The sequence below is a fragment of the Diadema antillarum genome, unplaced genomic scaffold (genome assembly GCF_040938485.1).
Source record: "Diadema antillarum isolate AM-2024a unplaced genomic scaffold, OU_Dant_1.0 seq00000205_RagTag, whole genome shotgun sequence".
Lineage (NCBI taxonomy): Eukaryota > Metazoa > Echinodermata > Echinoidea > Diadematoida > Diadematidae > Diadema > Diadema antillarum.
Window position 1 is genome coordinate 228,561 of NW_027271264.1, and position 25,199 is coordinate 253,759.

The 25,199-nt window shown below is 38.6% G+C and overlaps 1 protein-coding gene across 1 annotated transcript in view; it reads left to right on the forward strand.

Moving 5' to 3' along the window:
- Positions 1 to 25,199, forward strand: part of LOC139728916 (ankyrin repeat and IBR domain-containing protein 1-like) — a 167,353-nt gene that overhangs the window by 91,781 nt on the left and 50,373 nt on the right. Inside the window, exons 9-17 of the mRNA XM_071639845.1 lie at positions 4,484 to 4,572; positions 5,948 to 6,092; positions 7,142 to 7,314; positions 11,267 to 11,355; positions 11,645 to 11,775; positions 14,211 to 14,345; positions 17,236 to 17,392; positions 17,927 to 18,066; positions 20,177 to 20,416. Of these exons, the coding sequence (XP_071495946.1) occupies positions 4,484 to 4,572; positions 5,948 to 6,092; positions 7,142 to 7,314; positions 11,267 to 11,355; positions 11,645 to 11,775; positions 14,211 to 14,345; positions 17,236 to 17,392; positions 17,927 to 18,066; positions 20,177 to 20,416 (1,299 nt within the window). The remainder of the gene's footprint in view (positions 1 to 4,483; positions 4,573 to 5,947; positions 6,093 to 7,141; positions 7,315 to 11,266; positions 11,356 to 11,644; positions 11,776 to 14,210; positions 14,346 to 17,235; positions 17,393 to 17,926; positions 18,067 to 20,176; positions 20,417 to 25,199) is intronic.

The following is a 25,199-nucleotide window of genomic DNA, read 5'->3' on the forward strand; positions in this document are numbered from 1 at the left end:
GCCAGATCGACGTTGCTCTAACCTTTTCAACTGTTGAACGGCAAACAAGGTAGCAGCAACTCCCATCTTTTAACGTCTTTTGGTATGACGCGGCCGGGGTTTGAACCCACGACCTCCCGATTGTGAGGGCAGCCGCTCTACTCACTGAGCCAACACGGGGCCCTGAAATGAATACAATTTATTAGTGGAAAATGAGCAAAGAAAATGGGATCCCATCGGGATTCAAACCCGTTACCTCTAGATGCTAGCCCCAAATTACGTTGCAGACACTAACTAAGGCTGTTGTATGACTTTAGATAAGCTGTGGCCGTAAGTGACATACTGTGCTGTGTGTCTGATACAGAGAGGTATGTGATTAGTATGTGGTGTCTGGCTCTGAATGGATTAACATGCTTTCCAGTTAATCTGGTATTCACGCTTTAATCGGGTAAGAAATGCTCTTTCAGACACTGCTTGACACTGCTTGCTTCCCCTCTACCTCATTAGAATTTGTACATACACAAAGATGATGCACACGCGGAATAAGAGCTAAATGCTGTGATTTTACTATTTTGCGTTTGATTACTTAACAGACAGTGTTCATGAAATTCATTGTAACAATTAATACAAGAAGTTTATTCAAATGCTACAACTTTATAGGCAAATCCTATACTATAATACTCGAAGTTGTTGTTGTTGTCGCGGCCTTATGTATTTCCTGTTTTATTTCGGCGTTGCTGGTTTGTCTATCTCCTCCCGAGCCGTCGGCTCCGGGCAGCTGCGACCGGTGCCGTCGGCCGCAGGAGAGTATCCTACATCGAATGGCGCGAGTTTCGTCCCCTCTCCGCCTCCGTGTCGACGTCGAGGACGAAAAAGAAAAATTAATTAGCTACATGCATAATGCATTTTTGTGCGTGACGAAAGAGCCGAGCGTTTCAATATTCACAGAACCTGCGCTGGCCTCCTGCTTTTTCGATCTTCCATCTTTTAGCTTGCAGAGACACTGGGGGATACTAAAGATGATGGTGCAGCGAAATCTCTGACATCTTCCGGCGGACGCGCACGCACACACACAATGTACCTCGCAGAACTCTACACACTCTACACTGTGTGTATAGTTCTGTGATGTGCCTTTGCCTCCGCCTGTTACGTGTACTGAATGTATTGACGATGGTTACACGAATCCGTGTGTGCGTGATATGGACTACAAGGGCATTTACGTACAGTTCGCCATTATTGGCGTCCCCAAATGAAAACAACGAACGTTGTTATGTAATTGTATTTTGCACAACTGCAGAATACTATAATATGCAGCTCAGGTACGTCATTTAGTTTGCTCGCCGTTTGCTCTCAAGTCCGATGTCATTGTACGCAGACTGTTTAGGACGCGGCTAAATATATTTGCCGATCGTACCCTTCCATATCAGATTACACGCGCAGCTGTGTCCATTCGTTTACTGCAGAGCTGCTGTAATCATACATATTCATAAGATGAGCGGACGTAGAGGAAAACCTCGCTTTGCCGACCGCCTATTTTTAAAATTGCAAGTGGAAATAGAATGTGTGGTTCTATGGTCTATCAAACCAAGTTTTGGTGACAAAAAAAAAGAGGGAGCAAATGAAGACGAATGCAGTGATGTATATATTCTTCTTTCTTCCATAACATGGGAAAAATATTAAAGAAAACAAATACGAGGTCGTGAGACCCTACTCCCACGGGTGCCTATTAAACCTGATGACTATATGATCTCCCCCTCCCCAAATAATAACAATGATAATGATAATAATGATAATAATAATAATAATGATAATAATAATAATAATAATAATAAGGATAATGATAATAATAATATAATAATAACTATAATAGGAGCAATAATTGTAGGCCTAATATTGATTATGATAATGTACAGTCTGAAGCAGATGTAGTTCTATATGATATATCAAGCCAAGTTTTGGTGATCAAAAACAAAAAGGAGGGAGCAAAATTAGGAAGACGAAAATATCTGATTTTTCTCTCATAACGTGGGGAAAAGAAACATGAAAAAAAAAAACCACAAAACAAACCGAGGCCTTGAGACCAGCCGTGGATTCCCGCGGGTGCCCGCGTGGATGCAAGAGCATGCAGGGGGTAATCAAAGTCATTGTGTTAATATCTTCCCGTTTCGAGGGGAACAACCTGTGGGCAGAACTTTCGGGGAATCTCATTTGCGTTTTTGGTAATTTTTCCCTGAATGTTTTTGTTTTTTGCCCTGCGGAGGTGGAAATGTGTGTGTGCGTGAGGGGGGGGGGGAGGGGTGAGGGGCAACAAGACAACTGTTGGACTTCAACGGGTGCAAATAACCCCTCGAAACTCAAGTTCTATAATAAAAGCAAGTAGTGGCGGGAATGATCCCTACCAATGGACCGCATATACTACAAAAATGTATTATAAAATTTCTGGGAAGGGTGGTCATTTAGAAGACAGCACAATTAACGAAAGAATGAGAAGACTTTTCTTTTTATTTCTTCAATAAAAATGTGCAAAATCGTATTATGAGAAAAAAAAATAAAACCCCTCAGACCCGTGGATTTCCACGGGTGCTGCTAGTTGTTCAATAATAATCCACATCAAAATATCCTGCTACCTTAAACAAGTGGGGCCGTTTCAAGTCGATAGAACACGTGAAAACAAGCATCAAATTTCACCATGTTTAAAATTTTTTTTTTTGGGGGGGGGGGTTTGGGGGTTGATCTTGACACCACCACCACCCCCCCCCCCCCCCCCCCACACACACACACACACACACTGAAAGACGTTCCACAGCCCCTGAACACCACTGTTCTTATACAGTGTATATGAATGTAACCTGCTGCCATAGGAATATATTCCTTTGCCAAACTCTGACACAGATATCATAGCAAGAAAGTTGTGGAGTATGTGTGTAGCTCGATGGTGCTGGTATGTGTGAAGTGTTGGAGTGCATATGAATTCAATATCTTAGTAGTTCTCTCGTTGCATCCTTATTGTTTGTCCTCGTTTAGAAGAATTCCAATGCGATAAGAAATTACAAGCACTCCAGCTAGGGTGTACCATTGAAGCAACTCACAATGCACCAATCCACTAGATTTATATACTGGAGTTTAACTGCTTCAAGTCTTTCCTGACATTGAGCTTGGAAGTAAGCGTTTGTGCAGTATGAAGCAGTATCTTTTGGCACAATGCTATGTCATATATAATTTCTAATTTCCACAAATTTATTTAGTTTGCTTTAGTCTGAGTGGCTGTTGTTTTATAACTGTCAGTAGAGAATGGAATCTTACTGTTTTGAACATGAATTTAGAAGGGTGGTTCTTTTCAAAGTAAATAATGAGCAATGAAATAAAGAAGCATTCAAATGACTTCAGTTACTTCTGTATTGAACATTCCTATGTCAAACGTATCTCAAGAAAGCTTCCAAAGCCTCTAGCTGTTTGCTACCCACCCTTCTTGATGGAAATACAGTCAAACCTGTCTATAGCGGCCACCCAAGGGAGACAGGTGGCTGCTATAGATAGGTTATCCAATTTTGTGTGCGTTGCCTACATGTACATGTATCATCGTTGTATACTCTTATAAGTACTTACAACGTACGTGTACATGTACAGTTGTATGTGTATACGTACAACAATATAGTGTGTATGCATGTGTGTTTCATGCATTGAACAATGCCGGTGTTTTTTTTGTTGTTGCACAGTAGCATGTGTACAGTCGTGAAGAAAGCTTAAAGATACAGTTTACTATTGGGAACGGTGATTTCAAAAATTTTGAAGTTATCACATTTGATGCATATATGTGTAGGTCAGTTGTATCACAAAACATCACACCATATTAAAATTTTGCAATAAAGCCTGAAATATAAGGAGATGTCACTATTTTTCTCACTAAACCATAACTGTAGACAGTTTAGTCTAGACACAATTTTATTACAACTTCTATTAACATTTTTTTTACATTTAACAATACTTAACATTGATTAACTTATTTACATTGGTTGTTTCTATCCCTCACTCATAATTTAGAACTATTCTGAAGCACTAAAGCTGAGTTTTTGTTTCGTCTGCATATGTCAAATTATGCCTTTAACATCAGTGTATTATTATTACTGAATAAGTGAATGAGTAATGAATGCAGCAGTGGCGATCATTGAATGTTGCCCATGAATGACTGGCACGGCTACAAAGCAGAAAAACACGCTGAATTATCTACTCGGCTATGGCTCCATCGGGTCTGTGGCCACTATAGACAGGTTAAGATCTACCATGGGAAACAAAATCTGTGGCCGCTGGCCGCGTTGGACAGGTGGCCACTATACACAGGGTCTTAAACAGGGCTTCTCTCTCCGGGAGGGGGGGGGGGGGATTTTTCAGTGGCTCCTATAGACAGGTGACCGCTAAGGCAGGTTTGACTGTATATGAACCATTTGAAGAGATCATAGTGTACAGAAGGAAAACAAACAAACAGATATTGTCTCTTCCTTTGCAGTGTGATATATGCAGAGATGATATACCCAGCGATGATTCTCCTGTAGACATGCCATGCTCTCATCAATTCTGCAGGGACTGTTGGGAAAGGTGAGGTGGAGCATACACATATCTCTGAGAGTGACATTAAGATGTACAAATCAGTGTATCTTCTTTGTTGCTGAAGCCAGAAGTTGTAGTTCCTATTTATAAGGACCATATTCTATTCATTACTGCTATTGAACTGCATTGTACAATGTAGATAACCTTTAGAAGTCACCACACCACTGTAGACTATGGATGGGTTTGTCTGTATTTGGACTGAAGTCCACATTTATAAGGATACCCATTTTGCTACCTACATGTACACTTAAAAGATGTAGACTTGGCCATTAGTATGAGACTAAAGATTTATTGATATGTTGGCAAATATCCCTACAGTGTATGGGTGGTGTCTCATAATAATTGTGCACTCTCTTTTTGCAGGCTCTGTGACTGAGCTGTCATGAATTTATGACAAGAAAACTAAAAGATACATTATATTGTACAATAAATACCATGAAAGCAAGAGAGTATTAAGTAGAGGGGTGACGGTTATAGGTTTGAATTTTCTTCAATTTTTCTCCCGCTAACAAATGAAATTTGTAAGATCGCAACTGCTGATCTATAATTTAAACAAACATTTTGGAAAAAAGGTACCACTGGACCCGAACCTGTCATCTACTGTTTTTCTGGCAGCGACACTACCACCAGGCTATCCCTGGTTGCTGGTAGTGACACCCCTCTACAGTATTCTCTTGCTTTTATTCCGGCATGTTTTTTTTCGACATGTGTGATCAGGAGTTGCGATCTTACAAAGTTCATTTGTTAGAGGGAGACAAATTGAAGAAAATTCACACCTCAACCTTCACCCCTTTACTTAATATTCTCTTGCTTTCACTAATGCCTTGTCCACTTTGGACTACTTAGCATAACAATGTCGGAATTTCAGAGCATGGGTATTTGTTCCAAGTTCATCGTGTCACTACCGACAACTTGGGATAGCCTGGTGGTAGTGTCGCTGCCCTGAAAGAAATAGATGACAGGTTCGAGTCCCATGGTTCTTTTTTTTGACATGTTTGTTAAATTACAGATCAGCAGTTGCGATCTTACAAATATCATTTGTTAGAGGGAGACAGATTGAAGAAAATTCACACCTCAATAAATACCATGCTTGATAGAGTTTATGCTTTAAAATAAAATCAGTTATAACAAGGATGAAGATAATGTATCAAAGATTATGTTTTCTTGCTCATCATTGAAAATCTACTGCATTACTTGTTTCTCTCATGACGTCATGGTGTAGATATTGTAAAGAAAATTGAATTACTTTGTGTGAGTTCCCAGATGAAGATATGTTTGAAAATATTGCATAGGTTGTATCAAGATGTTAATATCTAAATGCAACTGAATTTCTTTGAAACTTATTTTCATACTTTGTCATCAGATATCTTTCTGGCAAGATTGCTGAGGGTAATGCCCACAACATCATGTGTCCTGCCTTTGAGTGCTGTAAGCTGGTACCTGTGGAAATTATAGAGACATTGGTGTCCAGGGAAATGGCAAGGCGATTTCTCCAGTTTGATATCAAGGTAATGTGTGTGTTTAACACAAAGTGAGATCAATGTGCCTCATGTAATGGACTTCCCGTTACTGAGTATCTGCACTCTAGGCAGTACTTTCGAATAGTAGGCAGCGATGTATGATATTGCCATGTAGTCAATTGGAGACCTTGAAGTTTGAAAACATTCATCACAAATTCTCCATGAGGGTACCAGTATTTGCATTTCAGTAGTGGTTGGATTCCCCTTCTGGCTGCTCCACAGCACACATATCTGGTATGAGTTCCTTTGTGCCAACTTTAATTTGTATCACATCACATGATATGCTGCGTAACTCCATTGTTTTGCTGGATAGCTATTTAAAGCACCTATTGAGTGCAAAGGCCTGACCTCAAGACAACATCCTTTTGTCACAAAGGATTTCACAAATTTGTTTACAAGCATTCACCTGGTAATATCTGCTTGAAGGCTGCCTGAGCAGAAGCCCTATTTACTTGTTCGCAATGACTTCAGGGAATCACATATTCACCATGTTTTACCTTCTCCTTTCTATGTAACTCTGCTACTACATTGAGCAGTTTTAAAGTGCAAGATAAATAGTGTGATGATATGTTTTCGTCTTGTTGATTAATATATTGATCCACAGTGTTTGTATAGCGCCATATATCTGTTGTAGAAACATTCAACGGCGCAGACTCCTCCAAGAGAGTTAGAGATTGAATTCCAGGTGAAAAATGTGAGTCTTGAGTGAGGCTTTGAAATGCTCCAGTCTTTTTCATGGAGAAAAGATAGGAGGGAGTTCCATAGGCCACGAGCGACAGAAGAAAATGCCTGGTCTCCTTATCCCTTGAGACATGTAATGGTGTGTTCTTCGTGGTTTGGGCAAAAGTAAGAGACATAAAATGAATGCATATTTTATTATCACTGCCGTTAATTACAAGTGTAAATGTGAGCCCATTGATATATTCATGGATTGACTAAGATAATGAAGATGATAATCAGTGGTAATCTTAATTGTCATTATTTTTTAATTAATCTTTCCATCCGTATCTTGCTCTGCCTTGTCCCCATGTCTCCAGGCCTTTGTGGACACAAATCCCAGTCTGAAATGGTGCCCCAAGGTGGGGTGTGGTCGGGCCGTCCGTCTACCAGTCAGCATAGAACCTATGTCCCCCAGGGAGGCATCTAGTCCGTCCGCCCCACCCCCAATGTCCAAAGCCGTGGACTGCGGGAGTGGACATCTCTTTTGTTGGTAATATAGTAGATAATGAATGTGTGTGTTTGCCGCATTACATTATGACTGTATAGTGTCTTTTCCAAAGGGTACAAATCGCTTATACCTATATAACAATATATCAGACATGATAAACTTACACTGTATATACAAATAAGCAGAAACGATTGTGTGAAATATCATATCTAACATTTCTGAAGTAAATGGGATTTTAGATATTTCTAAAATGATGAATTACAACATGTAGATGGTTTATTTACCAGTGTGTGTGTGTGTGGGGGGGGGGGGGGGGGTGGGGGTGGGTGGGTGGGTAATGAATCACAAAGTTTGGGGGTGATGTACAAAAAAGGAACGATCTCCAGCCCTTTTGTGGGTCATTGGAATAACTAGGGAAGTTTGCTGCGAGATCATAAGTGATATGTAGATTCATGGGTATGAAATAGTTCATTAACATATTTTGGGTTTCTTTATGAATGGATTTAAAAACAGTGGTTAACATTTTATACTGGATTCTTAGGGAGTTTCTATGCCAGTGTTGTTTAGCAATAATGGGGGGAAGTTTGTGTGTGTTTAGGTCTCATGTTGACAAGTCTGGCAGCTTTGTTCTGCCAGGATTGAAGGTAAACCATATTCTTATTTGTGATGCCATTGAGCAGGGTATTGCAATAATCTAGACAAGATATGCAAAACCAAGACAGCCAGATAAAAATAGAAAAGCATGACATTGTACATATCTGTAAACCACTACCAGAAAATGTATTTGAAAGCTGCACTGAACTTCAGTAATGGGGTACATTCTTACCTTGTGTTGCATGCATCATTAGAATGGAAACCTTGTTTTACTGTAGTTGACGGAAAGCAAATGCATGAATCTGTCTTGCGTGAGATATCCCTCTATTATCAGCACCACTGCCATCTCATTGCTATTGTGTACAGACAGGTTGCTGATGATGAGAGTTTAGACCATTGTGGCCATCTGTGTCTGATTTGATCCTGCAAATACATGTATATTATCCAGTTGAAGGACGTTAGTGCAGTATATTATTGTATTTTTCAAATATTTAGTGTTAACTGTTTTATTTGCTGATATGAGGCTGTAATTTTGCCTTTGAAAAATATGAAACAGATGCCTACTCATTCAGTGAGACTTAGACCTTTTATGAAATAAAAATGAAGTATCAATCCAAAAGGCAATTAAGATTTGAAAGGAAATTGCATTTTCACAGCAAGAGGGAGACTCATGTCACTAGTCTCTGGAGTTCTCTGGAATAGTAGTATTCTTTTGACATCCTCAGACTGAGAAGGATATGATAACCATGTATGACCATGGACCTACCACACATGGGCATTCATTGCTTATTAATTCAAAAACCTGTTTCTGTGAAAAGGGTCACAATAACATTTTGAAGATGCTTTCCTTGTTTGACCTCATCGTGCATCACCAACAGCCAGCCTGGAGTAAAAACAAGATGGCACTTTGAGATATCTAAAAACTACATGTGCAGAAGATAATAACTCTCTTAAATCGAGAAAAATGCATGTGCAGTTGTAGTATACATTGGGAAATCATCGCTCAGTTAATTTCATTTGCGAAATGCACATACTTTACGAGAGAAAGCAAATATTTCGGCAGGTTGGTTGTAATATGTAATCTAATTTTTCCCATTTTTCACACATTTTTTCAGAGTAAACATGGACAGTAATTGTAGACGACATGTATGTCTTACCATTAAGCAGCGTTACAAGCGCGTCCACGAGCATCCACTACAGTAATTACTAATTTTGTGACACGAAATTTGTCATGATTTGAGGTTTGCTGCTCCCCATCATTGTTGATTTTCCAAAGGCAGTTAAGTCTGAAAAGACACCTCAGCGAAATAAATCAAAATGAGGGAAATGGTTATTTTGTCAGTGACGATGAACGATTACACAATTGTCATTGTCCAAACATGTAAATATACTCATCAAGATGCACATAATCAGGTGGCGGCGATGCAGGTCGGATCAAAGAAAGACCTCTGTTCATAAATAGTCCATATGTGTGTAGTAGGTCCATGGTATGAAAAAGTAGCATGGAGATTTATTTTAGATGGAGAGTGACAGTTTAAATGTTATAGGCATGACTGGAAACTGTAGGAAATTGTCATAAGCCAGCCCACAATGCATGCAGCAGCCATACTATTCTTAGTTTTAACAGACGATAGGATGTACTCCTTATATATATTTTTTAGAAAGGAGGAAGAAAGGCATAGAGAAAGAGGGTAGACATATTGCATTTCACAACATGCATTGCTCAGTAATTTGCTGGGTTGATGTTTTCAAGTCCATTGTGACAGCCAAATAATGCACATATGTTTGTTTTCCATGTACAAGTAGTTGTTTGTGGTAGAGTATTGTAGTTATATGTGAAATATTGCTCAGAATGACAATGCATGTATTTGCATTCTAATCAATATGTTACAAAGTCAATCACTTTCATATGACACAAGTCATTCCATGCAGTTGTCGCATAATCTACATGCATAGTGTTCATATTAATTTGACAGTTGTCTTCTACTCCGGTATCCACCTTTTCTTTGCACAAAGGAGGAATATTCTACATTGTATGTCTAAGTCTGCCTCGAGGTAACATTACTCATTCACCAGGAAGGTAGCCCAGCCACAATGTAACTTTCATCTCTAAAACTAACTTTCCATCCATGACTAGTGTTCATATAATTGCATATTTTTGGATTATTACATATGTGACCAGAACAAAGGTTTCGGGCAAAAGTCAGGAATTTTGAACATTCATTTTTTCATTGAATCACATTTCCCATTTCCTAAGCTTTGCATTGATATAAAACACTTGTATTCTCTAGCACTGTATGGTTACATATAAAGTGAAATATGATGCACTTTTTAATTTGTTAGCCTGACAAAATTTTGAGAAAACGGGCTTTGACAATTCGCCTCTTGCTCAAAGACAATGTCCGAGCTGCGATGCGAGGTGAGAAACACTCATCTGTGCGATGTTGCCAATCAAGATTAAGCCTCTAGCAATCACAGCACCTTCTGATTGGCTCACTGAGAGAATCAAAATCCCAGCGCACCTTCCTCTGAACTCAGTGTATGGAGCCGACATACACCATGATTTTCACTCGGGTTTGTGTACCAATACGTCTTCCAAGATGGCACATACGTTTATTGTGAGCCTGCAGGTGTACGTGTGTATGGTGTACGTATTCCCCAATCGCATCCACACGCCATGCCCATGTGTGCACGAAACAGGAGCGGGTGGTGCATTCGTATTAACATCCGATCTTTACAAGTCACGTTTTCATTATGTTTTTGTTTGTTTTTTTCGTCATTGAGGACCCTGAAGGCAGAAAAATTGCTTGAGCTGGCCAAGGTCACGCTTCCTGTTGTTCTGTTGTTGTTACTATTTTTTCCAAGCCATGTACGTGTTGCATTGTGCGATGGTGTTTATTATATTATTAAAAAAAAAAAACATGACTTCTTACCTCGTGGCACCCACAGCCATTCATGGTGCAGTCTTAACGCGAATATGTGTTTCGTATTTGAAAATTAGTCATTTATGACCGCTCCTTTCCTCTCCTTTGCTGTCCTTTGAGTCAACTTTCTTGTATTTGCTGTCATATTTACTACGAGCACACTTTTGAGAGTATTGTAAGTTTTCTTTTTATGTAATTATCAGCAAATTGGCAAAAATAATGGTCAAAATCTGTGTACCCTGCATGGGAGGGAATTTTCTCTTGCGACTATTGCCTGAAACTGTTGTCGTGGGTCACATGTGTATTGTTTGCCTTCTAACACATTGCCATGGCATAGGCAATTTTCTCTTTTAAAGAGCCTCCTCACCAATTAGTTTCTGATTTGTTGTTACCTGTAAGGTGGATGAATTTGTGCCCTGTCCCCCATTGCTCTTCGTAATGTGATAATCACATGAGTTCCTTTCTTTTCTTCACAGGGATTGTTCTGGTGAACCTCATGACCCATGCAGCTGTGAGAACTGGAAGAAATGGAGTGAGAAGATTGCTGAGATTCAGCCAGAAAAATGTGAGTCCTGTCTGAAAGCAGTGGGATGTGTCCTTGACGCAATTGTTGGTTTGTTGCTATATTAAATTGATTTGCACTTTGCTTGATTCAATTTGTGGCGTATATACCAAAATGATAAATTGTGGTAGACTTCCGTATTTTGTGTATGTGTTTTCATGAATATAACAGGAAATTGCAAAGTGATGAAAGATTCAGAATTATTACAGTAATGTTAATAGCATTTTAAGCAAGACTGAAGCCTTAATAACTGAATAATTGTGATATGTAATGTTTACACAAATATTTGCAGTGAGCAAGACAGATGAAGAGACAGAAAGTGCTGCAAACTGCTTGTGGCTTATAACAAACTCCAAACCATGCCCTAAGTGCCATTCTCCCATCCAGAAAAATGAAGGATGCAACCATATGAAATGTACTAAGGTAAGAAGACTTGACTTCAGTAATGTGTTACATGATTGAACAGAGATTTGATGGGAGTGATGATGGTCATGAAAGTTGTGGTGATGCTGATATGGATGCAGATGAGAGTGATGATTTTGTTATGGTAATGACAATGACAAAGATGATACTGATATTAATGGAGCATTTACAGGAATGAGAATGATCTATGCTGTTTTTAGCGTTGTGTGTTGTGTGTCACATGTAAACTTTTTGCATTTTCATCTTCTTGTTGAGAACCCCATGACTGATTTTCACCAAATATGGCAGGTAGCATCCCTAGGGGGATAGGATCTCGGTTTGTTCAAATGGGCACCATGCCCCTCCTGGCCCCAATCCCCCCCCCCCCCCCCCACCACAAAAAAGAAAAAAAAAACAACAACAACAACAAACAAACAAACAAATAAAGGAATCTTTATTAAAAAATCTGCCTTCTCTAGAAGCAAAAGTGATGGAGCTAAGTTAATAGTATGAGTTTTAAATAGCACTTTGATGACTGTAGTTTCAAGTTTGTTCATGGCAGAATTAGGGGTGCCCCTCTTTGGAATCAGGGGAGGGGTCCTAATGTGGCCCAAATTGTACATTTTCATCTGGAACTTCTTGAAAACCCCATGGTGAATTTTCACCAAACTTAGCAGGTAGTATCCCTAGGGGTATAAAATTTCAATTCCTTCCCAGGTGGGCCCAACCACCCAAAGGAAGGAATCTTTCAAGATTTTCTGTAGAACCAGAAGTGATTGAGCTAAGTTAAAACAATCAGTCAGTATATTGATGATGGTTGTTTAAAATTTATTCATGGCAGAGTCAGGGGTGCCCCCCCCCCCCCCCCCCCCCGACCCAGTGGGGTGGGGTGGGATGGGTCTAATATAAATTGTACATTTTCATATTCTTCTTGAAAACCCCATGATGAATATTCATCAAACTTGGCAGGTAGCATGCCAGGGGGTTAAGATCTCAATTAGTTCCACAGGGCACCATACTCCCCTAGGGGACCCAATCCCCCCCCCCCCCCTCTCCCACATTAAGGAATTCTTCTCCTCTAGAACCAGAATTAATAAAGCATCTTTACTATGAGTTTGTATATTGATAACTGTAGTTCCAAGTTTGTTCATTGCAGATCCATTGCTGTTCCCCCCCCCCCCCCCCCCCCCCCCCCCCGTGAGTTGTGGGGGGGGGGGGGTCAAAAAGCGGACCTAAATTGTACATTTTCATCTTCTTGGTGAAAGCAACATAATGGATTTTCACCAAACTTGGCAAGTAGCATTCCTGAGGGGATAGGATCTCAAAGTCTTTGAATGGACGTCATGCTTTCCTTGAGGGCCCCAGGGGGCCCAAACCTCCTGAATTAAGGAATATTCAATAATGTTCTTCTCTAGAATCAGAAGTGATAGAGCTTTAAGTCTTTTTTTTTCTTAAATTCATAGTCCAACATTCTATAAAATACAAGGTACTTGGCAGGTATTTTTACCGGTGTGATGGAATATGAAAATGGACACCTTGCCCCCAGCTCTCAAGCTTCCCCTCCCTAAGTTTCCAATGTTCTCAGGTAAGAGTCTGCATGGAAGGTGAACTTGCGATACTCCGGTGAGCGCGAGACCCCCGGGTCTCTTGTTATGGCTACTGCCCGTCTGCAAAATGTTGCTTGTGTATGTTTCTTCTCTAGTAGTCTTTGTCAAAGGCTCTCCCATTGTAGTGATTACAGAGGGAGCAAGCAGAAGGTCTTTAGGTGAGATTATTCAAGCCACCAGTGAGAGCCAAGATCTAGTGACAGGGCCTTTAGAAATCTGGCTGAATTTCTCAACTTACTCCTTTGAATTACCAAATTTTCTACCAGCATTTTGGTAACAAAGATCACAACCAATATGCAGAACACCCTACAAAGAAGTGTATGCATGTATGTTTCACATTTACGGCCTATGGTTTAGAATACAAGATCATACTGTGGCTAAATTAGTCAGTGGGAATTGTGTGCCAGATACCAAGGTTTTCTCCTGGTCATAAATAATAATGACAATCTCAGATTTCAACAATCCCCTCGCTAAAGTGTTTGTCTTGGGGTTTTGTGCTCTTACCTAAAGCAATAACTCTCAGTGCTAACAACAGTGTGAGGGCTTTGAATAAAAGGCTACTCCTGTGGTAGGGGTACAGTCATGTCATATTTTGTGCAGTATTTCAGAATATGTAGATATTCCTTGATAGGTGTTCTTTTACCTTGGATTAATTTTTGTATACTAATGCCTCCCCTCTAGTATAGGCATGATTAAGGTGGATGGTGTTGGAAATACATGTATGTGAGAGAGAAAAAAATATATATATCTTGTCCTTTTTGTCACTACTGGTGTTAACATGTAGATGGTGGTAGTTACACATAGGGGAAAGAATGGAATTTTTCACTGTGCCAATTGTTTCCTTTCCAGTGTAAACATGACTTTTGTTGGGTGTGCCTTGAGGTCTGGAGTAAACACAGCTCAGAGACTGGAGGTTATTTTAGGTGCAATCGCTATGAAGTTGTCCAGAAGGTGGAAGAGAAGACAGAAGCATTAATGTCAGAGGTCAGTAAAAATGTCACAAAGATGTGACTGCTTTGCCAGCATTCTCCTCAGACAGGAATTAACTCTCCATCATGAAAATATTCAGCAGAGAATGTAGGATTGGTACTTATTTTTTCCCCAAGCTGTGTTACCATCTCTGATCAGTGTCATTTGAAATATTTGCACAAATATGTCAGCGTACATGCTGGGAGAGCTGTTGTCATTTACTGCCACAATGACAAAAGCCAAGTCTAGATCTAACTTTGTCAAAACTCAGCCATGATAAGAAAAGACAGTAGACTGTTAGTGATTGTACAGAGCACCATTTCCTTATTTGAAATCAGATACTGGAAACATACGATGTATATATTTTTTAGTGATTATTTTTTTAGCGATTAATTTTTTGCGCTAAGCAGCTCAAAAACAAATTCCTAGGTTCTGGAATTGTGCTATACCATTGCTTTACACTCATATGTTTATCCATAAACGTGTGGGACAATGCTGCCACTGAGACACGTGTGTGTGTGTGTGCGTGTGTGTGTACGCATCATACACAAACACTGTGACTGCGAGCTGCGGTGATTGGAGGATCCTCGAGAGGCCAGAAGACGCGTGGTTCTTTTGGCCTCTCTTCATGCGCATGCGCACTGAGAGTGTGCGTCCATTCGGAAGCTCTCGTGGCTCGCTCAGCCATTTTGGGTCAGGAGATTTGTAGCACAGAACTCTTGTAGTCTAGAGTGTTGTTCGCTGACCCATTGAGCCAGCGCTATTCTCATTCGGGGTCACTACAGTACATTTGATACAGAATGGGGGAGGCAGCGTGTTGCGTTCGTCTCCGTGCCGCACAAACCACTTGCCACGATTGTAAGGCTTTAACTTGTTCAAAATATGCAGAGAAAGTTGTGAAGATATTTTCTCGGGTTTTGATATTTGTGCAAGCCAAAAGTAGTGCGAAATATGCAAACATTTCGATGTTTACAGTACATGTAAAAGGTCTATCTGCATGTGGGAATTTACCAAAAATGATTACCCAACCAAATAAATTCACTATTGATGAGGAGTATTTCTAATGAAGTGTTAGCTAGGCATGCCCACTGTTTGGATGTAACAAGTTTATCAGCATTCATTTCTGAAAAACTGATGAATTATGCAAAGGACAAAGCACTATTTGAAACTGCTTGTCCCAATTAACTAATTTTTCTACTACTTGAATGCATCATTTTGTTTTCCCATTATGTATGGCAGGAAAAATAAAAGCTAAAATCTTTGTTGTAACTGTATTTACATCTTAACCCTAACTAGGCCAGGCTATTTAGGTAGTTGATAGAGCCGGGGGGGGGGGGCTCCCAGGCCCCCCCTCCAGATCTCGGCCGTCGACCGCGTGATCACAACGAAAATTGGCACACACATTGCCTATGATGTAATCTAAAATATCTTGAAGTTAATTTTTCAAAAAATTATAATTTATGCTAAATTATGCTAATTTATGCATAATGATGCATGAAATCAGACAATCTGGTATAAATCACAAAATAAAGCTCGAAACAGGCACTTTTTTGTGTAAATATTCTTTTTAGTGTCCTTAGCAAATGTAATAAAAAAAATTTTGATATCAGAAAAAATTCTTAAGTATTTTATTGTTTTTTGAATTTCTTATATATTTCTTTGTTTTTCGACTTTATGTTTTTCATTGTTTTTTCGTTGAAATTTGTCCGCGACATCGCTCCGACCAAGAAAATATGTTATTCATTGATTTTAATCAATAAAACACCAAAATGATCATGCTTTTATGAAATTTGCCTGTAAGCACAGTTTGCATTGAAATTGTACACGAATTCACGTTTTTGAGCAATTTTTTGTCTGACATGCATGTACATATTTATGCGCAACTTCGGAACCGCGCGCCCGGGCGTCGCAAATTCGGTGTCAAAAGATGCGGAAGACTGGAAAGAAAAAAGTCGTGAAACGTCGCGGCGATAGCTTTTTGCGATTGTGATACATCGCGCGGAACGTCGAGGGGGCCTCGGAGGCCCCCCCCCCGTGGCCTAGTTAGGGTAAACTTGAAGTTGTGTATTATGCATTTTGTATTGAAAGGTTAGAAGCTGTCATTCGTAATCTGTTATTTGTCCTCTTCATTTTGATCATGCAGAATTAGTAGTTGAAGTAAGTAAAATCTTGCCACTAGGTTTATCATACATGTGATGCTAACATGTTTCAATCCTATTAAAATGATCCAAACCATCATTGACAAAGAGCACCATGCTATCAAGCTTGTTGCAGAAATTTGTTGCACCAGAATTTAACAACAACTTATCCCAACTTGTCATCATCTAGGATTGGAGTAATACAAATCATATTCTGTTTTTCACTAGAAGCAAGGTGATGACTTGTATACATTTTGTACAATGAAATAACAACATGATCAAACAAGTGTTACAAGACTTCAGCAATCCTCCTTATCTTCCTTTGCATCAATTCTTGTACAAGATTATAAACAACTTGCTTTCCTGCTCTGTAAAGACAAAAAAAAAAGAAAGTCTTCATTTGCAGATACAAGGAAGCTAATGGTAATGTTATGCAAATGAACTTTATGAACCATGTCCACATATTCAGAAACTTGCAATTGACTGCTGTATGTAGGAGACGCGGTTGTGATTGTTGATGAGTAGACTAAGTTATAGGGCAGTTTCCTCTTTAAATTTTCTCCTGTTTTCACTAATGTCTTTCAAATTGGGAGAAGTGATGATACCACCTCATACCTATATGTGAAGTAAAATTCCATTTATTTGTTAAAGTAAACTTAAAAATGCTGTGGAATTGCACTTTAAGTATGTTGGGTATATTTTGTGGAAATGTTTACAGTTGCTTAAATCAAATTAAAGCTCTCTTTGTTTTGCATCCACTGTTTCAGGCTGATAAGAGGAACAAAGAGATGCAGGAGCTGAATCGCTTCCTCCACTACTACACCCGTTTCCGTAACCATGAGAACAGCTTCAAGTTGGAGGAACCACTGCTCAGGAAAGCACCCGGCAAGATGCGGAAACTGGCATGCCATTCGGAAGCCAAAGGTAAAAAACCTGGCCATTGTATCAGAAATATTGTGCAACTACTGCAAGATGAAAATAAGAGCAGCAATGGCAAAAATGAAGTTACCATTCCAGCAATGGAAATGCAACATGTCACATGTGAGTGTGTTAGTCATGGCTGTTTATTAGACAGGGACATGGAGTTCATTATCATTATGTATCCTTCTCACTCACAGATATCTGGCACCAAACTCTGATAGTTTGAGGAGCAATAAGAAACTAGTGCTTGTCAACATGCAATAGGCAGACAGGCAATAGTAGGAATATCTTCTTCAGAACAAGCTCATGTTAAGTGCAGACATTATTTGCAATTCATCATGATGTCCAACACATTGTATGAATCAATAATCATATGGACATGAAAACTTTCATCTGTAAATCAAAGATATAAATGACATTCCAAATGAAGTATCAGGAAAATGTGTTTGCCACTTGCATTGCAGACATATTTTATATACAGTAGTAAGGGGAATTGGGATGGTTCTATCTCATTTCTTGTTTGCTTTGTATTTGCAGCATCTAGAGAAGAGACTCAGTTCATCCTAGAAGCCATCCAAGAACTCCTGGCAGCAAGACACATACTCAAGTTCTCTTATCCCTATGGTTATTATCTGGAGGACAGTGGGGGCAGCAAACAGATCTTTGAGTTCATGCAAGTGCGTATGAAAGACTTTAACCCAGTGGTAACTGAATTGCCCGAAACTGCCCGTCTCATTACTCCCTAAAATGCCAGAAACAGCCAGTCTGCTTTTTTTTAGTTTTATATTTTACCACTTTTATTGTTTTCATATAGAATATATAATTACATAATTTGAAAGAGGTCAAAGGTCAACACAAGTATGTCAAAATTACTTGTGTGACACACCATTCCCTTGGTAAAATCTTAATAGGCTTTCAAATAAACATGATTTATAATAGACCGAAAATAAACATTCATTTAGCTATTGTACATAATTTAGAAAGTTGTCTGAATGAGAGTAATATTGCTGTACCTTCTAGGGAGCCAAAGCCCATTATATATGGAATCTTCAGTTGCTAAAGGGTTAAGAAAGAATATCAAATGCAGGTTGTGTCAAATGCAGCAGAGCGGTATTTGTCAATCAAATTGTGGGCTACACTGAATACAGTAAAGGGTTTTGAGTTACAGAGTACAATGAGCTCCACATTTTTTGTCCGCGAGTTCGAGCACGGGACTATGAAACGGGCTCCGTACATGTGTGTGTCCGTGTGTCCGTCTGTCCGTCTGTGTGTGCGTCCGTGTGTGATCAAAATCTTCAATTTGCTACTTCTCTGTCATTTATGAGCCAATTTTGATTCTGTTTGCTTTATATGATAGCACTACATGGGAGCTTTGAAACTTCTACACAGAATTTCAGTTGTGACCTTTGACCTTGACCTTTGACCTATATTGTACATTTTGCTACAAAATGCTACTCCTTCGCCATTTCTAACCCGATTTCGATTCCGTTTGCTTTATGTGATGGCACTAGTTGAGGGCTTCAAAACTTCTACACAGAATTTTGACCTTTGACTTCTTTGACCTTTGACCTTGATTTTTTTACCTGTATTGTACATTTTACTACAAAATGCTACTTCCGGCGGGGACATGTATTACGCACTGCGTAATTTCTACTTTTCCTTGTTTGCAATAATTTCAGAATGCAAAAATTTTTCACTGAAATTTCATGACTTTTTTTCTCTCACATCTTGTGCACATTTTGAGACCTTATTCATGAAAAGCGGGTTATCCTTGCAGAGATGTAGCGTATTTTCATGACCACTGTCAGCAAAAATGGCACAGTTCCAATGACTTTCATGTATGCGATATAGGTGTTTTACAAGAAGTGTCAGATGAATGTTCTTCTCAGATAACATTCCTTTTAGCTATCATCAACTATTTTAGATGAACAGAAACAATGACCAAAAAAAAGAAGTACATGAATTTAAAACAAAAATAATGAGAAATTCAAAATGGCCGGGGCTATGTAGGGTTAATCTATAATTGCAATGTACAATGAAATAAGACTGAGAATATCAGAGACTTCCTTATTGAATCCATGTTGATATGAAGACCAATGTGTCTTTATACTTTGCAACAAGGAATGCACTTCTTTATTCATTTGTATTATTTGTTTGAGTTATTCATATTTTTCTCAATGCATAGACCATAAATTTAGTCTGGAGGCAATTTATATAAAAATCTTGCAGTTGGACACAGGGGCTCAAGGTGAATGTGCAAAATCAATCAGTCTGTTCCAGCTTCAGACAGTATGACACAGATGAAGACTAATGTCCACACTCTGTGGTGCAAAATTTGCTTGCCAAAATTTTGCATTCCCATTTGACCAGCTTTCGCAACCTTTGCAATTGTTATTTTTGAACAAGTACAATTCTGGTTCATGTTCTGTAAAGTCTAGCACCAGTTCCTTCCTCCACATCCACATGTCTTTGTTTAATAAAATAAAAGTTATAAATATCCTCATTTTGAAAATCATGTAACCTGCATTTACTATTTCTGTCTCTCCTCATTCGTAAGAGCAATTTAACCAATTTTAAATGATTTGTTCTGATTATAATGCACAATATTTTGATGTAATGTATCATACCGTACTGTGCTGTATTGTATCATAGAATTTTATCTTGTATCTGGATATTGAATTGAATGTAGTGAAGTTGAGTGCATTATGTCATGTAGTGTCACACTAAATGGATCATATTATCAGATCATATTGTCTTGTTCTCTCCTGTCTCATTATTGTCACTTAGAATGAGCTTGAGGAATCATCTGAGACTCTGTCTCAGATGGTTGCAAGGAACTACTTGAGAACACCAAGAGTCAAGGTAATCCAAGCTGCCCAGCTAGCCAAGAGGAAGCGCTATGAGTTCCTGTCAGCTGTCAGCAAGGGCTTCCTCCCACCGGATGTCTCCCCTGACTCTCCCTCTAGGAGGAGGAGGACCAGCTCCTCATGGTCCTACCAAACATGGGATGATGATTCTGATGGGGAAGTACGTTTGAATCACAACCTCGTATGTTTTCATGCTCTGTAGGATCATTTCACTGTGCTTATAAAGATCATGCTTAACCCGTTGAGGACAAGTCCCGAGTATACTTGGGCAGGGGTCTATGGGAAATGCGTGTTGCAGCAAAATCAGCCTGTCCTCAACGGGTTAATGATACTATCAAATATATCTGTATTAAGCAGGCTTACACTGTTTACTGTACATAGCCTAGACCAACACACACACAAATGATATCATAGGCCAAATAATAATGATGGTAATAATGAGATGTGAATTTTCTTTAATTTATCTCCCTCTACAAAAGAAATTTGTAAGATCGCAACTGCTGATCTGTAATTTAACAAACATGTTGGAAAAAGGAACCATGGGACTAGAACCTGTCGTCTACTGCTTTCTGGGCAGTGACACTACCACCAGGCTGTCCCTGCTTGCCGGCAGTGACACAATGAACTTGAAACAAATACCCAAGCTCCTAAATTCTGACATTGTTATGTTTCAGTAGCCCAAGGTGGACAAGGCGTTCATGAAAGCAAGAGAATATTAAATTGCTAAATTTGTTTTTAAAGGGAGGGTACAGTTTCGGTTGGGCCAGGGCTTCAGGTTTCCAACATTTTTTGATGATGATTTTTATGAGATGGTTCTTATGACATGGAAGAACATATTATTCTAAGAGGAATTCAGTTAAAGGGACTGTACAGTACTGGTTGAGATGAGGATTTAAGTTTATAACATTCCTAAGTGAGATAATGAGAAACCTCTTATGAAATATGAAAGAGCTTGTAATTTCGAAAAGGATTCAACAGTTATTTGGTGAAAATTGGTTTTCAAATGGCTGAGATATAAAAAAAGTGATAATGATAAAAGGCGACAGGCCATGCCTTTAAATAGGATCTCTTTGTTTCACCTTGTTTTTGGATATCTCAGCCATTTCAAGACGGGTTTTCATCAATTAAACTTTTGATTCCCCTTAGAATAGCATGCTCTTTGACATCTCATAGAGTGGTTTCTGAATATCTCGCAAAATGTCAAAAGCTAAATCCTCACCTCAACCAGAACTGTACAGTCCCTTTCCGTTTATTTGATGAAAAATTGGTTTTGAAATGTATGAAATATCCAAAACAAAGTGATCCGAATAGAAGGTGGGGCCATTTCCAAACTGATTTTCGTCAAATAGACTCTGAATTATCTTTAATAGAATTGTATGCTCTGGAGCACTTAATAAAATGGTTTCGAAGTATCTAAAAAAAAGTTTTAAGCTGAATCCTCATCTCAACCAATACTATAAATTATAGATCATTAGTTGCAATAATACTAATTTCATTTGTTGTAGGAGACAAATGAAGAAAATTTACACCTCAACCTTCACCCCTCTGCTAAATATTCTCTTTCTTTCAATGATAATGACAGTAATGATAATAATGATGGTGATAACGATAATGGTAATAATTATAAAAATAGTAACAGTAATAATAATAATATAATTATAAGAAAACTTATTGGAGCAAATGAAATACAGAAACCAACAAAATGCTACCTACACATAATGAAATTAATGTCAGAACATAGGAAAAACCAGTCATATGCTAATGATGCAGTAATGAGTTAACAACATCAAATTATAATTATCACATATACCATCAATATATGTAATGTAGTAATGATGCTACTACTACTACTACTACTACTACTACTACTACTACTACCACAACTGCTACTTCTGGCTAGATTTGAATTCGTCATTGCTGACAAATTAAGTCATCTGTAGCAATCTGAATGCAGAAGTAATGATCACCAGATGTCATCTCACAATCAACGATAACTCAAACCTCAATATTTGAAAAACAGAATTTTCTCATAGACTTTGCACACAAAATTTCTAGCTCAATTCTTTTTTAAACAAATCATTGACATCTGAGAGGGAGAGCAATGTCCTAGATGAAGTACAACCATATCTTTCAGTATCTGCAGTATGAATCAGATGGTTCCATTCCATGTTTTCCCCAATTTTTTTATAGATTAAATTCAAATCAAATTTGTACAGAAGATTTGCAGTATGATGATTTATAAAGTATGAAACGTCTTGAAACAAACCTGAGGTGTGAGATAAGAGTTTGTTGACTTTATATTATATATGAAATTTCATCTTCACTTAGAAAAAAAAGCCAAAGGAAAAAATTAACCTAGATTTAAAGTCGTCACTGAGGCGACTTCTAAAGGTGATGTGCAGGATCCTATATTGATTGCTTTTGCTCATCACATTAAAAAAGGGGGTATCACATTCATTTGTATTCCCAGAGGGGCCATAAATGAACTTGAAATTATCTTGAGATACATTTGTCTGGTCAAGTTCTATATGCATATGAAATTTTAACACATTTGCACAAACAGTACCTTAGATACAAAATAAGAGAAAATAACCTGTGTGCGTGTGGAAGTGTTTTGATATAGCAAGCATCATACCTGTGAAGCTCGATAAAGTCCTAAAGAGGGCTGTAACATTAACAAAATCAAACTGTGACAATCTTTGCTTTAGGACCATTTTCACTTTCAAATGTAGCATTTTAAATTTCATCTTTTACCCTGATTTTCATAGCCATGATGGCCATGTATCAGCTTGCCGTTGTAAATGTCAGAATGTGGATGATTGGAAAACAAAATTCTCCAGATATAAACCTAATAAGTACCAGGGTCTTTCGTTGCAAGGGTTATCATCGTTGCATTGTGAACTTGGCACCTGTGAGTCTTACAGCATATGTTTATCTTAGAGTGGAGAAAGATTACATGGAACTTCCTGAATTAAATCTGCACAAAATTAGAAAGAAACATTTGGTCATTTCCAAGGCTTGGAGAAAAAAAGTGTAATTTCAGCATTGAATAGTGTCATGTAAGCATTCAACCTGACCTTTGACCCTTAACCTTTGACCCTTGACCTTTGATGTGATTCCTCATAACTCCCAAGAGACTCATTGTCAGGCAATACATATATAGGTTTTATGAAGATACCTTCAGCCATTTCCAAGATAGAGAGAAAAAAGTTATACCTTATGTTTTTACTTGACCTCCATGTATGACCTTTGATCGTGAGTGTTTGTACCCACAAGCATTTGAAAGTACAGCTCTCTTTTTTGGAATTTAAACTTTCTTGTTTTAAGTGTTTTTGTCCCCGCCGAACGAGTTCGAGCAGGGGACTATGAAACGGGCTCCGTACGTGTGTGTGTCCGTGTGTCCGTGTGTCCGTGTGTCCGTCTGTCCGTGCGTCCGTGTGTGATCAAAATGTTCAAAATGCTACTCCTTCGCCATTTCTAACCCGATTTTGATTCTGTTTGCTTTATATGATAGCACTACATGGGAGCTTTGAAACTTCTATACAGAATTTCAGTTGTGACCTTTGACCTTGACCTTTGACCTATATTGTACATTTTGCTTCAAAATGCTACTCCTTCGCCATTTCTATCCCGATTTTGATTCCGTTTGCTTTATATGATGGCACTAGGTGAGGGCTTCAAAACTTCTACACAGAATTTTGACCTTTGACTTCTTTGACCTTTGCCCTTGATTTTTGACCTATATTGTACATTGGCTACAAAATGCTACTCCTTCGCCATTTCTAACCCGATTTCGATTCCGTTTGCTTTATGTGATGGCACTAGGTGAGGGCTTCAAAACTTCAACACAGAATTTTGACCTTTGACTTCTTTGACCTTTGACCTTGATTTTTGACCTATATTTTACATTTTGCTACAAAATGCTACTCCTTCGCCATTTGTTACCCGATTTCAATTCCGTTTGCTTTAAGTGATGGCACTAAGTGAGGGCTTCAAAATTTCTACACAGAATTTTGACCTTTGACTTCTTTGACCTTTGACCTTGATTTTTGACCTGTATTGTACATTTTGCTACCAAATGCTACTCCTTCGCCATTTCTAACCCGATTTCGATTCCGTTTGCTTTATGTGATGGCACTAGGTGAGGGCTTCAAAACTTCTACATAGAATTTTGACCCTTGACTTCTTTCACCTTTGACCTTGATCTTTTTACCTATATTGTACATTTTGCTACTAAATGCTACTTCCGGCGGGGACATATTTTACACACCGCGTAATTTCTACTTTTCCTTGTTTTTACCCGGTCTTATGCTAATAAAGTAAGCAACAAGGGTTACAGAGTAGAACGTGAAGAATGCGATGCTGTCCACTAACAAGAAAAATTTTGTTACACATTTTATTTAAATTAATGAATTCTTGCAGTGAGTAGTTTTTATTGCAACTGATTGTCAAAATGTCAGAGCAAAATCTTGGCACACATTGACTTCCACTGTCTATTTGTCATATGTGATGTTCATGTACATCATCAGGTTTAACTAATTGTACCTGAAGGGAAGAAGGTGCTAAGTTATGAACGCATTTATATATCATCATAATGCAACTGAACTCAAAATGCTTGTCGAGTGTCATCCATTTAAGATAAGACTTTTGAACAAATCAGCCAACAGTGTGTCATATGTTTTCCTCACTATTATTTGTGTGGCCCTTGATTGATTTTTTTTGTGTGTGCAGCTTAGTTGTATGAGATTGAAATCTACTCAACCTAACAACAGAACATTAATCAAATCACGGTGACACTTGGCTGTTTTAGAGTAACTTTAAGGATTGCTAGGGCAAGATGTTTTCATTGCAACTGATTGACAAATCAGTTGATTTTGTCAGTCAGTTGCAATGAGAACATCTCGACGGAAGAATTTCATGAATTTGAATAATTATGCAGTACC